Source organism: Mesitornis unicolor, unplaced genomic scaffold (genome assembly GCF_000695765.1).
Source record: "Mesitornis unicolor isolate BGI_N332 unplaced genomic scaffold, ASM69576v1 scaffold1557, whole genome shotgun sequence".
Taxonomy (NCBI): domain Eukaryota; kingdom Metazoa; phylum Chordata; class Aves; order Mesitornithiformes; family Mesitornithidae; genus Mesitornis; species Mesitornis unicolor.
The window spans coordinates 321229-335691 of record NW_010198284.1 but is presented as its reverse complement, the minus strand read 5'-3'; the positions used below and the strand labels follow the sequence as shown (position 1 = coordinate 335691).

The 14463-nt window shown below is 41.5% G+C and overlaps 1 protein-coding gene across 1 annotated transcript in view; it reads right to left on the bottom strand.

The window, feature by feature from the left end:
• The window catches only part of LOC104544270 (receptor-type tyrosine-protein phosphatase gamma-like), a gene marked incomplete at both ends in the record, with an annotated part of 268982 nt that overhangs the window by 19768 nt on the left and 234751 nt on the right, over positions 1–14463 (bottom strand). Inside the window, one exon of the mRNA XM_010189091.1 lies at positions 6710–6842. Within this exon, the coding sequence (XP_010187393.1) occupies positions 6710–6842 (133 nt within the window). The remainder of the gene's footprint in view (positions 1–6709; positions 6843–14463) is intronic.

Genomic DNA, 14463 nt, shown 5'->3' with positions numbered 1-14463 from the left:
TGGGCCCTCCCCACCTCGCCCCAGGCTGCACGCCGCCGGATGAAACAGCAGAGATGCTGTCAGAGAAGTTTTCATATTGATTTTCCTCCTGACGGAAGAATGATAAGCACTCAAAGAACAATACCAACAGCCAGAACAAGCAACCGGCAGCCGCCCTAAGCTTCGGGCTTGAAAGCAAGCTGCCTGCCATCGGCACCGAGCTCGGCTCCCCATGCGGGATAAGAGGGAGCTGATCACAGGCCTGCTCCCCTTTAATGAAAACAAGCAGCGCTTCAAGATACAGCATACAAAAAGGCCCAATATTTCAGTATCTTTACTGCTGGCACTGGCAAAATCAAATACAACCTGGATCTTCTGCAATAAAGGCTGAAGTGCTTTTCCTGCCTTGCCTGGCTTGAGGCAGGAAGATCAGAGGGCTCCAAATCAGGTTGGGCTGTACTCTACTTGGCAGGCAGTGATCTTTCCCATCCCCATCCCTCTGAGGCTGTCATCATGACACCAGACATGGTTGTTCCCAGAAGAAAATGAAGGCATGCCCTGTTTTGTCTGAGCATGGCATATCTGGTCTCCAAAAAGGTGGTGGAAGCTGCAAGGAGGCTCAAACACACCACTCACCTCTACATTTCCCCTTGTCTGCCTGTGGCGTTGCCATTCTCCCAGCTCAGGAAATCTCTTCCCTCTTGTTGGCTAAATCTCCTCACTGCCTGTAAGGACTTGACTTGTGCTCAGGGGCACCACCATCCCCAAGCTGAGCACAAGTGCCTGGATGTGGTCCTCAGGCATCACTGGGGGCAGCACCAGCGTGAGCATCCCCATCTCTCCTGCTCATTCCTGCCTCGGTCACGCTGGTACAACTCTGTCTGGTTACTGCATGAACCAGACCGGGAGCTAAACTGGTTTAAATCAAGGCATGAAAGCACCTCTCTTTTATTTTTTTAAACATGGATTATTTCTCAAGTTCACTCCTCACATGGTTATACAAACGTTTGCATTGGTATCACAAAGGGCAGAACAAGGGCAGGAACAGAGGAAGCCGCTTGAACTACTGCTGCTTGAAACTCATGCAGCTGCACCCGAGGCATTCTTAGAATCAACACGCAGGCTCTCAGAGAGTGTTACCACCTAGAATCCTCCATGAGTGAGAAAATGAGCAGAATCACGAATATTTTAGAGTAAGCTGAAAGCAGCTTTTATCACTGTAAGCAAGCAATTTTACAATGGTCTGTAAATTTGCAATGTTCCTTTTTCAATCAGTACAGTAGATGAACAACACATTGCGTAGTCATAAAATAAAACCCAGAGATAGGTTCAAATAACAATTTCAGCACTTTTTACAACCTGCTACAGGCAGTTGGGTTTTTTTTTTCCACAATGAAGTTTTAACACTGTCCTAGCTTTGGAGCAGGGCAAGTTCCCCAGAATTTAACACCAGAAGGCATGGTTATTAGACACGGTAACTACAATAGTCCTTGGTCTTACGTTGCAGCTTTCATTTCTATATTACAAGCTGATTTACAAATACGGCTGAGCAAACTTCTTTGGTGCTATTTAACCAGTGACAGGGCTCAGATGCTGAAATATTGAACACCCGAGCTTGCTCCCAATTGAGGTCTTTGCCACCGAGTTCAACAGCAATACTGTCAAACCGTAAGTGATTTGGCCCGGGTCACACAGAAAATCAATGACCAAGTCAGAAAAAGAACCCACATCACCTGGTGCTCAGTGTAATTTCTTCTGCACAGAAAGGCACTGCTGGAGAAGTACAAGGCTTTGCCACAGGACCCATCCCAAGGATTCTGTTCAATTCAACAGGATGCTTTACAAAAACCTAAGAAAACTCTTATTGTCTACTAAATTCTATAGGGTTTTGCCTAAGGAAATTTAAAGGCATCTTTTTCCCAAGCTGTCTCATATACACACATGACTATAAACAAGCAATGCAAGCTTGCTTGCTCTTTGAAAGGCAGCAGCTGTGTTGTTCCAAAAATCCCTCCTGAATGTAAACATATTAGCACTGTATAAACAGCTTGATTTAATAAGAAATGCAATACAATATTCCTGTTTTGTCTTTGGGATCACTATGTTGATGGCAGCAATAATTCAGAGGTGAATTATGGTATCTGCTGAAAAGAAAGAAAAAGAAAACTCTCCAGCTATAGTTGTGAATTAATTTCTTCCTCTTAGCTGAAAATGAGAAATGGCTATAATTTAGCTCCCATTTAAAAGTTGCTGTTGGCTAAACTCTAAAATCTTAATTGCTTCTTAATATTCTCTCCTTATTTTTCCCTTTGAAACCACAGTCTATAGCATCGTAGTGTTTAGATTAAAAATCAGAATGGAAAACAAACAGTGGAAGGTCACCAGTCACCCCTGAAGTGTTAGGTATCAAAGTATTTTAGACTATTTCCCCAACTCTACTCACTCTAATTTTCATTACTCTAGTCATGAAAAGGGAAGTGGCACTGACCCTGGGCTTCCCTTACAGTGTCAATACTCAGGACTTGTTCAAACTGCAACAGAATATAGTGGCATTGCTAGAAAAGCCGTGTTTCAAGCCATATTATGGCTCCACATGCTATAGGAACTTGCCTTGTTGCAAAAAAATTGAAGTCACACTCAATCCCTAAACAGTTTGGAGGTCACCACCAAACACAGCCTACAATTCTCCGAGCTTGTAGAAAAGGTTGTGAGAATCACAGTGGCAAAGGCTGCAGACAATTCAAGTCAAAGTTTAAACTGACCTTGAACTGCAGAAGGATCTCATGATACTGAGTCTGCGTATAAAATCACAGATGCAAAACACATGCCTAGAAACGCAAAAATAATGTGCTTGGGAAGCTGTACCTCACAATGCAGATGTTTTAAAGGGCTCTAGATGAGCTAGTAGTGTTCCAGCAAAAGACCCTAAAACCCCACTGAATAGTCCTTAGAAATAATCAGTGGTTGTCCCTCCAGCACACAATGTGAGGAACCACTACAAAAAGAATGAAAGCAGAAAAAGAAACACCGCTGCCACTGCAGAAGGAAGTTGAGCAAAACAAGGATCTGGTCTCCACACCTTTTCTGTCTGCTAAGATTCAAATTCTTGACTTGATGTTAAAAGAAATCAGTTTCAAGCACTAGATGTCCCGGAAGCATCAGTCCCCTTCCTGGTGCCCTTGACAGCTCAAGGATCAGCCAGGCCAGCTTTGCCTTGAGAGGCATCGACGGTTGGACTCGATGATCTTAACGGTCTTTAACCGAAACCATTCTATGATTCTGTGAATCAAAGGTGCACAGAAGCAAACTTAAATTACAGCCTCCATTGTCCCTCCTGCCCAGGAAGTCCAACTTCCAACCAGCCCCACTGAACTTGGTGGCCCCTGGTCGTGCCGTGATGGTGCTCTCCTCATTGTTCTGCGATAAAAGGCAGCGCCATTTTTGCAGCTTCATTATGCTGACCTAGTTTATTTTCCACTCTACTAACTTAAAATCACACAGCCCTCTCTGCGTAGCAGAGCCATTAAAAGGACTGAATTCAGGAAACTTTAGTAGAAAGGTAATTCGGACCTGCTGCTTGCCTGCAAGTTCCCATCCCTTTTCATTACCGAGATGGTCATCGTGCTAAAAGGACGGAAGTGACCCTTTCTTTTCAGCATCAATCGCCATTTGTCCAGGATCCACATGGAAAAGGAACTGAGAACAGCAAATTACCTCTGCAAATAAGGGAGTCTCGTTCAGAAATGGCACAGATCATTTCCAAATATATTCAATTACAAGAAGTCTCTAATGAACACAGCATGGAAGCTCAACAGATAAAGAAAGGGAAAGCTTTATCAACCAGTGCCTGCTTCCAATCACTCCTTTTCAGATAAAGGGAACAGAAAATGAAGCCTCCTTACAACAAGATATCATCACAAAACTTACTTCATTGCAGTATCAAAGATCCAAACAGAGATTAGCGCTTTGCCAAACCTTCACAAGCAACCTCCCCAACTCCCTATTTTGGTCCCTGGATAACAGGGCATCGATGCAACGCAAAGCAGCAGAAGGCTTCGATCTGCTTCATTGTTCTACTTATGTCACCTCCGGTCTCAAATCATCGAATCCCACAAATGCTCAAAACCACAGAAGTGAAAATATCATTTGTTTTACACTCAAAATGTATTGCCAAAGGGTAACCATGTCTCTTCTGCATTTTTTAGCTCTCTGGGTTTTGTTTTGTAATGCTTTTTCTCACACCAAAACAAAGAAGTGCTGTGCAAGAAAAGACCCCTTGGTCCAGCACGCTTGTCCCCTTGAGGGTTATCCTTTCAGAACAAGTGTTTCTCTGCTGTGCACTTCAGTACCACGTTTCCCTTACTGAAAAAAATCTGTCTCAAACTCGTTTTCATGCCATTTGCTTTGATGGTGTTATTTAGCAAATTATTCCATATGTTGCCCATTACGTTTTAAGCTAAGTATTTCTTCTTGAAAATCCAGATCACCGTTCCTTTCAAACTTGTAAATTAGACTCTGCGGTGTTTGAGGATCTGTTTTTTCCTTACTTTAAAACACTCAGAGATAAACATTTTATTTTTCCTAAGGAAACATAATCCTGCCGAACAGGGCGCACACAATGCTATGTTGCTACTTCAATGACATGATCCGCACAACAGGAAATGTTACCGCAGACGATTTGTGTTCTAGTTGCTTGTTGATTTATCCTAAAACACACGTTGACTGTTTCTATACACTCTGTATCTGTTACAACAGCCTCAGAACTACAAAGGTAGACACAGGAGATTACGTTGAAGCTAGTGCATACGTGCTCTCAAGTTTGTTTATTGGTCCTCAATTTGTTGCTTCATATTTATCAAAACACACTGACTGCTACAGGACATACTTTGCAGGTCTATATGAATTTTTAATCTCCACCTTTTTTTTTGGTATTAATTGTATGCAAAAAAAAAATTGATCCACCGCTATCAGGGGTATTTATGTCAATGCTCATAATTTTACCAAAGCTATTGATAAATGTTAACTACCCAAGCATGTTATGGAGAGTAGATAAGAAACAATTACTGTCCATATGCAAAATAACAAACATTACTGGAAAAGCAATTTGGTTTGAGCTCAAGTCTTTGTTTATGTATCTTCCTTGATTTATGTCCGTGTTTGTTATTACAAAGCAAATAAAAATTTTATGAGGTGGATGGTTACAAATTTTGAAGATAAAAAGTATTTATCTTTAATTAACTTATCTTAATTTTAGGCTCGAGTAATATTATGATCTGTAATAGAAGCCAACATTTATCAAAAATTAGTCTCTAACTATTGGTCACTAAGCCAGTACTTTCCAACTTTTATATCTTCTCAGGGACCGTATTGTTGCTCTCTGAGCCAATTAAACATCAAGTTTGCAATTATTTCTCTTGATCCATTAGTGAAATTGCAGGACATGGAAATGTTTTCCAAACATTGAGAGTTAGCTGTTAGCATTTTATTTCAAAACCTTTCCTCCTCAGAAGAGCATTCTGTATCGACACAAGATAAATAGCACTAACCCCTCATTAGAGTCCTTCAGGATACACCATATCCTTCAAGGGCCTGCCTGGTGTGAATGTGACCAAGTTTAATCCTTCAAATGAAGAAAATTTATATTGAAGGACAGGACACCACAATGGGATCTTCAGAATCTTTCCAATTTCAGCTTTTGTGCAAATATCACTGCAATTTTAGTCATTGTCCCACTGCAATGGTATTAATTACTTGCGAATGTTAATAGAAATTATTTTCACAAGGCTATTGTCATCTGTTCATTAATATACTTTCAAATGTCCCAGCCTCAACAATTTGGCCAATTAATTGTCAGCAAAATGGGTTTACTAAAATGCACTCTGGTAATTTTTTAATTGATTCTGCAAATATAATGATAAATGGACTGCTATTTCTAATCAAAGCTACTTTTCTGTGTCCCATCTAATCAGATTTTGAAGTAATTCCTAAATATCTTTTTTGAGGCAAATCCCTGGTTAATTTTCACTACCAGTCAAATGAGATGTCTTTGGGTTCTGGTTCTGGCACAAGAAAGTGCTGCACGTTTGAATATATCCGAAATCAAATGGAGATGGATTTGTTGAGGCTAATCCTAGCCTCTAGCACTGAACCAATACCCACTGCTGTAAAGGACAGTCACTCTTGGTAAGAGGAAATTGTTACTTTCAAGAGCTTGCAGGCTGCACTTCTGAACACTTCACCAGTGATAAAGAACTCCTACTCAGAGCATTGCTATGTAACGTGAAACAAGCTCATCTCCCTTTCTAGAAGTACAGTCAGTGGAAGAAAAGAGCTGCTTCAAACCACATAGGAGGTCTGTGGCAATGCCAGCTATGGAACCAAGTCCAGTCTCACTGGGCTTTTCTCCCATGACCACCTTTCCCAAAGGCCAAGACAAAGATACCGTTTCATAGCTATATTAGAGGGATTATCTGTAAAAATATTCATCGGCATTACAGCTGGTCCTACCATTGCCAGAGCTCTATTAAGCTCGTTTTCATGACACAAAAATTAAGGTTTAAGACAGTTGAATAGTTAACCAACACAGCTGTTCTAGCATCCAGAGAGTTATCTAATGCATCTATCACTGTAACATCTAACAAAATAATAAACACAGGACTACATGAATAAACATCACCTGCTATGTGTTTTAAACCATAATCAGCTTCCCATCAAAAGAAACCCGGCTCACCTCCAGTAGACGAGCACAGCAATGAGCAGGATGAGGCACACGAAGGTCAGTGCTGAGACCACAATAAGAGGGATGATCCATTCCATTTTACCAGGAGAAGGTCTCGTGGCCATGCTGGAGCTGTTCTTGTCAGCTGCACGTTAAACACACAACAGAAACAATCACTAAATGGAATTACTGTATGGTAGAAGGTGTAAGCAAAACAAATAGCTCGTCCGTTTTACATAGTATGAGTAAACAGAGCAAAGATCTTCTAACTGCAGGGTGGGACTCCATTTGTCTTTAGTCTGAGACATGAGAGCACAAAAGTATGGTGTTTATTGCCACATATGGCTTAGATTTTACTACTGCCTGTAATTACAGCCTCATAGACAATTTTGGGACTCTGTCGTGCAAGCACCTATTATCAGATGTGTAGTACCCCACGGAGTCATTTCACCACAGTAACAGAGTAAACACTTTGCTCGGTCGTCAGTGTTTGCAGATGAACGCACTCTGTTTCTCAATACAACAGGACAGCCCTGTTTGCAAAGCTCAGTGAAATACTTCGCTTCAGAAATACATTTCTTGGTAACTATCTTAAAATAAAAAAATCCTCAACATGTTGGGTGTCATGTCACATCATTTGCGGAATTGTCACAATCTGGTGAGTTACTGCATACGAAAGCGCTTTTTAGCATATGGATTGTCAAGATGGATGGATGAATGAATGGATAGGATGTGTTGTAACTGACAGAAGAAATCATAATGCCACAGCTTTTGAACAAAATTAAAGTTGGTCAATATTGTGAGATCTGGCCAACTAACTCCGTTTCGCTTCTTGCATGACATCTCGTTAAAATGACTGTATCGCAAAGATGAGTATCTAGTGGTTCTGCAAGCACTGGAGCCCACGAGCACAGACACTATCAACGCCATTTCAAAATACATCTAATTTGCGCAAATTCTTGTAAACTTGATGAATACTATTTTAGACAGAATGATAAAAGAAAAATACAGGAGCGGATTCTGTATCTTATTCATGTTTCCTAACAAACGGGCGGTAGTTGATCAATACCTGTCAGGACGTAATGGGAAAGGATTAGTGTAAACAGCTTCAGATTTGAACGAGGATTGAAATGTACACACTTGACTTCTACTTTTTAGCCTACGTGAGTCTTTCCTTGCTCTCGTTCAGAACTGTATTATCATATCTTCTGAAACTGCTGCAAATCCTACCAGAAGAACATAATTGCCTTTTCACCGTAGGCAGGCAAAACACAGATAATTGGAAGTCACCAGATGTCACATAATATGAAGTCATACTCTATTTTAATAGCATTTAGATTATACTCCTCCATAGGCAGGAGTAAAATTCAACTAACATGGAAGTAAAGGTTAATTGTAAATGCTTTTGCCTGACTGCTGAAAACAGAGCAAGGCTGCAGGCTGCTGCAAGATGAGCAAGAACTCTTTCTAGTTTTAAGAACTGGGCTGATGGAGGTAATGCCCTTCAGCAAGCAGCCTAAATGAGGTGCTAATCAGAGGGATGTCTGGGGGAAGTGGACGTGCACTGAGTGTAGAACCGATCAGAAGAGAGATGAGGAGCCAGTTGTCTTCAGCTTCACCACGAAAGGCTACCCAGGCTACCAACAGTGCCACTTTGCAAACAGGCACACAACGTTGTACCTCAAGCACGTGGTAAGCTTTCATCTTTGCGGCATACTAATAACATACAACATACCGGTTTGAGGACAGGTCTTTGATTTCCTCGACCAACAAAGAATAAGGAAAAGAACAACCCCAAAATTAGAGCAAAGGCTTATTCTCTTTATTTGCCAAACTTGCAAAAATCGTAAGCCCTCAGGCATCAGTTTTTATCAGTGCATTTCAAAACATTTAACAGCATGAAAATATTAAGCCTGTAAGTGTTATCAATCGGAATGGTAAAAGGGACAAAGCAAAAAACCATGCGATGTAACAAAACTTCAGAGGAGAGCCAAATAGTCCCACCACCTTACATCCATTAGGGTGCTGCTTTATTTCTCTCCAAGGACACCATTCTGTTTAGTTTCACCTCCACATATTTCAACACAAAAACATATGTTTCTGTTTGCACGGGAAGAAAATGAAATTCCATTGTCAGCGCAGCATGGGCTGGAGTCCCAGTGCACACTATTAAATTCTGCAATGCTTATGATGCTCCTCTTACTCAGTCTACTGTGGAGAACACACTCATCTGATCCTGCCAACTCCCTATAGCACAGATGTGAGGATAAGAAAGCGTTCAGTATGCTCAGTGCCAGAATAGCAAATGCCATTCCCGCATGCTGATGGCTGGCCCTGAAATTCCAGTTGGGAATGCCCAAGCAACGATGTGCTTCAGAAAAAAAGACTGTTCCTGCGCTGGCTTTGAAGGAAAAGTCTTAGGTGTTTTCCACTACTTAAGTAAAATGTCGAGAGAGCTTAAACAAACCAGTGCCAATGAAAACGGTACTAGAATGACAGCTGGGGCCAGAAGTGCAGCAGCACAGCTGGAGTGCTGGCGCCTGTCTTGAGTGTCATGGCAGAAGAGCCTAAGAAAAGGCAGCAGCACACTGGGTAACTTGGAAAACGAGTAGAAGAAAATGCACACACAAAAAAAGACAGAGCTGGGCCGTTACAGCTTCCTGTTCTCCTGTGTAACAAAATATTATAAAATAAAAAATAGTCAGCATTTCACTCTTTTCCAAGAATGTTGAGCCTTGCTAGTGTCAACAGTATATCCTTGTAACAGTGCTCACCATACGCTCTACGCTGGGGGGGAAAAAACCCACAACTTAAAACATGGACCAGGAAACTCCATTTTTGCTAAGAAATGTAAACAGTTTCCAGTGGCATATGCCTTCGTTGAATTAATTCAGTTTGCCTTTTACTGGCTTGGAATTCATCCCAGTAGGAAGGAATAAAAATTATTACAGCATATCTGTTTCAGGAGGTCCCACATAACACAAACTCCAGCACTGCTAAATCCACTCCTGCTTCTGGAAAAACCCGTAACTCCTGTGAACCACCCACTCAGCAGCTCCATCAGGCCCTGTGTGGAGGAGGCCCTGGCACAGGGAGTACTGGAGGGCATCGGGCAGCGAGGGAGGCTTTGGGGGTGCAACCCTTGCACAAAGCTCAAGGCACAAAAGAGGCACTCCACAACTGGGGAAATGCATTGCTTTTCCACGTATTCTTGGTAATTGGCTCCTGAGAATAGAAACATGTTTGTTTTCCTTAAGTAACACTGCTTGCTATAATAAGCAACCGTAGCTGTAGTATATCACCTATCTACCTTTATCACCCATTGCACAAACTGCCAGGACAAAGTTCTGTTTGTTGTACCCTTACAGGTACCATTAACAACGACAGCACACGTGTTCTGCAGCCCTAAAAAACCCCTGTGGCTGAACTGCCTCAGATCATCTGGTCACTTAAGTCACCTGCTCGTCCTTCCTTTGAGTAAATGCATTTACAGACTTGTACAAAGGTATTAATGAATGCTGGAAAACAGTATCAGCCATTTTATTCAACCATGAAAACGTAAAAATGTATGTTTTTTTAAAAAAGGTATTACCTTTGATACAAGCTCATGTCATAGTGCAGCTATTTTCTCCCTATTTCTTTAAAAACATTCCCGCAGTACTCATATTCAGAGGCTGTGCACAACTAAGCATGGCTTTTCACTGTTCTGTAAACAAATGCCAATCATATTTAATCCTGATGTCAGATATCTGAAATTCATACTGTTTGCAAACATCAAGTAATTCAATCTTTTTATTTTCAAGCCATTCTGCCGTTTGCTCCTGTAAGTTGCCATGCAAAATGGCTCAAGTGCCACACGAAAATAATCCTTAATAATCCTTGCCACGTATGGAGAAAGAAAGAACTACATAGATGTTTAATTATCTTAATGAGGTTATCCCCAAAAGGCTTTTGTAACCTCAGACCTGGCAAAGACTGCTCTAAGACCCCAAATTCAGTCTCTACTAGAAACATACACCAGGCTTTGAAATGTAACCCTGCAGATCGTGATCTCTCCACAAAGCCCTCTCATGGGAGGAAGCTGGCAGCAGCGGTGAGCACGGAGGGACAGGAGGACCTGGCTGAAGTCTGAACCAAGGGCCAAGCCCCCATCTCTGTTTCCAGTCCCAGCTCATGACTCGGGCAAAAGCCCCAAGTGGACACCTGTTTCTTTGCTCAGAACAGCCTGTTTCTTATCTCCTGTCAAATACAAAGGATCTGTTTAGCTGCCTGGCACAACAAACCAAAATTCTGTGGGATGATATCTGCTCTAGCCTGACTGAACTGAATCATGCTGGTTTTCTTTTTCTTTTTTTCCCTTTTTTAAATTTTTTTTTTGGTAGAGCATCATTCTAATTGCTGTTTTTGTAATTTTCAGATTTCAGAGTCGCGGACAATGCCGAGCAGCTGCGTGTGTAACAGTTGCAGATCAAAGGTACAATTAGTCTAATGCGGGCACCAAAACACAGAAAAGGATGATCAGGAAAATGAGAGAGGAGAATGCAAGCAAGCGTTCAGTGATAGAAGAAAATCATTAGTATTGGCCGATACCACCAGACAAGAAGAGGCCAATGCCATTTGGAAAATAATGACACGGCCTCAGGAGAGGTGTGCGTGTGTATGCGCGTGTGAAATAAGCACTAAAAGAAAATGAGCCTTGCTGTACTAATTGGCCTCGCACTTTCCCTGTAATTTCTCATGTGTTCCCTGTTCTCCTCTAATCATCCACACTCATGAGTACTTCCCCATTCAGTTATCTCCTTACAACTGCTAATTTGATGCTATACAATTAATTTTACAAGTGTACATTGTTATGAAACAATTTTCTACTCTTTAAAATGATTAAATTTTCTACTCACAAAAGCATTTTTACAATCTTGACAGCTTTTAAAAAACTGCTTTCCTGGAGAAAAGATGCATCCAAAAAAGTTTCTGCCCTCCTTGGGACACAGTAAGCTGCAGGGGTTTTTTCTGCTCATTTTGGAAGTGGCCTCCACCCTCTTTTAAGTGCCCTGATGCTCAGGAATGCTGTTAGACACTTCTGGGAATGTCCTCTTGGCTTCACTGGTTGTTGTCTTGATTTCAGGTTTACCTTGTTATAGAAAATCTTTAAGGACCTTTTTCATAGGATGAGGCCTTGCTTACATCTAGAGTTTCACTGAACTCAACTCCATGTATGGGCTAGGTCAGGTCTGTCTGTATAAACTGCAAATTTCCCTCCTACTGTGGAAAACAGTTAAGCTGAAGTAACTAACCTTAGGCTTCGTGCTAGTGTTTGATTGATGGGCCAATTCACTAGCTATGGGTTTTGCTGGCATGTGTTTTTGGTAACCTAGATCCAGCCTGGAGGAAACCTCCTTCTGCGTTCCCAAAAGCCTTTTCACAGGGGTAGCACTCCCAACAGGCCAGTCAGGCCTTACTCAGACACATCTAGTACAACATGTGGGCAAATTCTGGGTTAGGCAGACCTCAGCTATCCACTGCAGAAGCCTGGTGACATGACACAAAGAAAAGGACTTGCCTGAAGTGACTTTGAAAGACAAGGCCCTCACATCTGGTACAATGAGATTCAGACTGAAAGCCTCTGTCCCAAAGCCAGTAAGAAAGGTCTCCCAATGTTCTCCGAGCTGAAAAGCACCATCCCTTTCCAATGTCTGGTCAGGGAGTCACCAGGTTTGTGACCAACCTAACTTCTTCCACCTGGAGGTCAAGGACAGGGAATGAACCTCTACCTCAAGGAAACTGGCACAAATAGGCCCTTCTTCATCTCCGAACAGCCATTCCCAGCCCTTTTGACGCTGAGTGTCCTCTTCAAGACACTGAAGGGCTTGGGAGAGGCTGATCTGGGAAGCTACAGATATGGTACAATTCCTTCTTGTCCTGGGTCTGTCACCAGAGGTTTAACTAAGACTTAACTAAGGTTAATTTGGATTAAACAGGCAACTCTCTCAGTTTTCTTTTCTGTCAGCTAACGTGCTGGTTATTTCAGATGTCATTTCCTACACATGGAAGCCATTTTTGTAAGACACAATGATCTTAGTAAGTTATCCTCCCTCCATATATAAGCATGGAAAACCTAATTTGCAGAGTCATTTCAAGACTGATCGTCTTTGCATGCAGTCTTCAGGAAGGGTCAGTTCAAGCCTTCAAGCGAGCAGAGCTCTTAAAAGAGGCTGTCTAGCAGGAGGCAAAGCTGCATTAAACCACTTTCAGTGACAGTTCTCTGCATGCTAAAAAGAGACAGAAATCACTACGGGCTAAGGGGATACAATTCACAATAACCAGTACGTACTTCTTAGCAAAATTAACAATATTTCCCCATCTCATTGATTTTCATCTTTTTCATCTTAACTTCACCGTGGAATAAAAACCAATTTAATAACAATTCCTTTATCATGCGCCAAGAAACAAGACCAACTACTCATCTTTTCTCCAATTTATTATGCTGGGAATAAGCTAGGAGGCCTTTTATATGTCTTAAAAAAGGGACATAGTACTTGGGCCATCCAAGAAGCTGGCACATGAGAAATGGGAAAGCAGAAGGGAGGAAGAAGGAAATACAACTATTCAAAGGCAGCTTTGATTAGATCGCTGGGGTTTGAACCTAAATGGTGCCGAATGCTTACTCCCACCATTGCAAAGCATGGCTAGGTCAAGTTCCCTCCTTCCTGATAAAAACGTGATTAGGGCAAGTGGCACATTGAAAGCTGCCTGACAGGCATCTCAAACCATATTCAGTGGGAGCACTGGACTTTGAAGAAGATTTCCAGCTGAGGAGTAATAAAAACAGCAGTGTATTTTAAAAAAATCAGCACAACCTGATGCAGGTTTCTTGGCTTCTGCATTGTTAATCTGCTCTCTTACAGAACCGTTACGATTCACAGCATTAGAGTCAGGTCAGCACTTCCGTAACAAATGTTATTAAAGACTGGATTTAGCTTTGTTTTCTAAATTAGTTCTGAACTATAACTGAGTGCATAATGTCTGCATTTTTTTGTTTATAAATGTAGGGGAAAATAAATATGTAGGGTTTTTTTTCCACAGTATTCTAACTCTAGAGCAGCTTTGATGGAAAAACAAAATTACAAAACAGTCTACAGATTAGCAAAATAAACAATAACAGTAAAAAAACCACTGAAATAAAAAAAAATGCACTATCTTATAAATGCTGTGGTAATACACATAATGATTCAGATAAACTAATTGCCGTATCTAAATCTCAGTCCTTACTCTGCAAATAAATCCACATGCGTGTACTCCATTTGCTCCCTGGAGTTGTAAGATCTGTTTTCCTCACCAGTGGCGAGCAGAAATGTGTGTACACGCACTGGACTCATGAGATACCTGTTTACATAGGCCCGTGCAGCAAATCCTGACCACACAGGGCAAATCACCTGGGTATGCTTCCAAAAGGTCGTATTTGCTGTGTACGTACTGTGGAGTTGGTACATACATCCAGAGTTTGCGTGTACAGAACTGGTAATTCTCACCAGGATAAACATAGAAAATACGTGAACTCTGCCTGGCTAAGACTTTTTTCTCCCCCACAGGAAAAAAAAGAAGGCAATCCCAGTCCAAAAAGTGTCTTGTCTTGGAAGATCAGAACAAGTAGGTTTTGTGGTGAGAAATAAACCAGTGATGATCCTGTGTTTGGAAGAATATCTCAAAGCCCAATCAGGTTGAATCCTGCAGATAAACTAAATTACCTTACAGCACATATAGCAGCC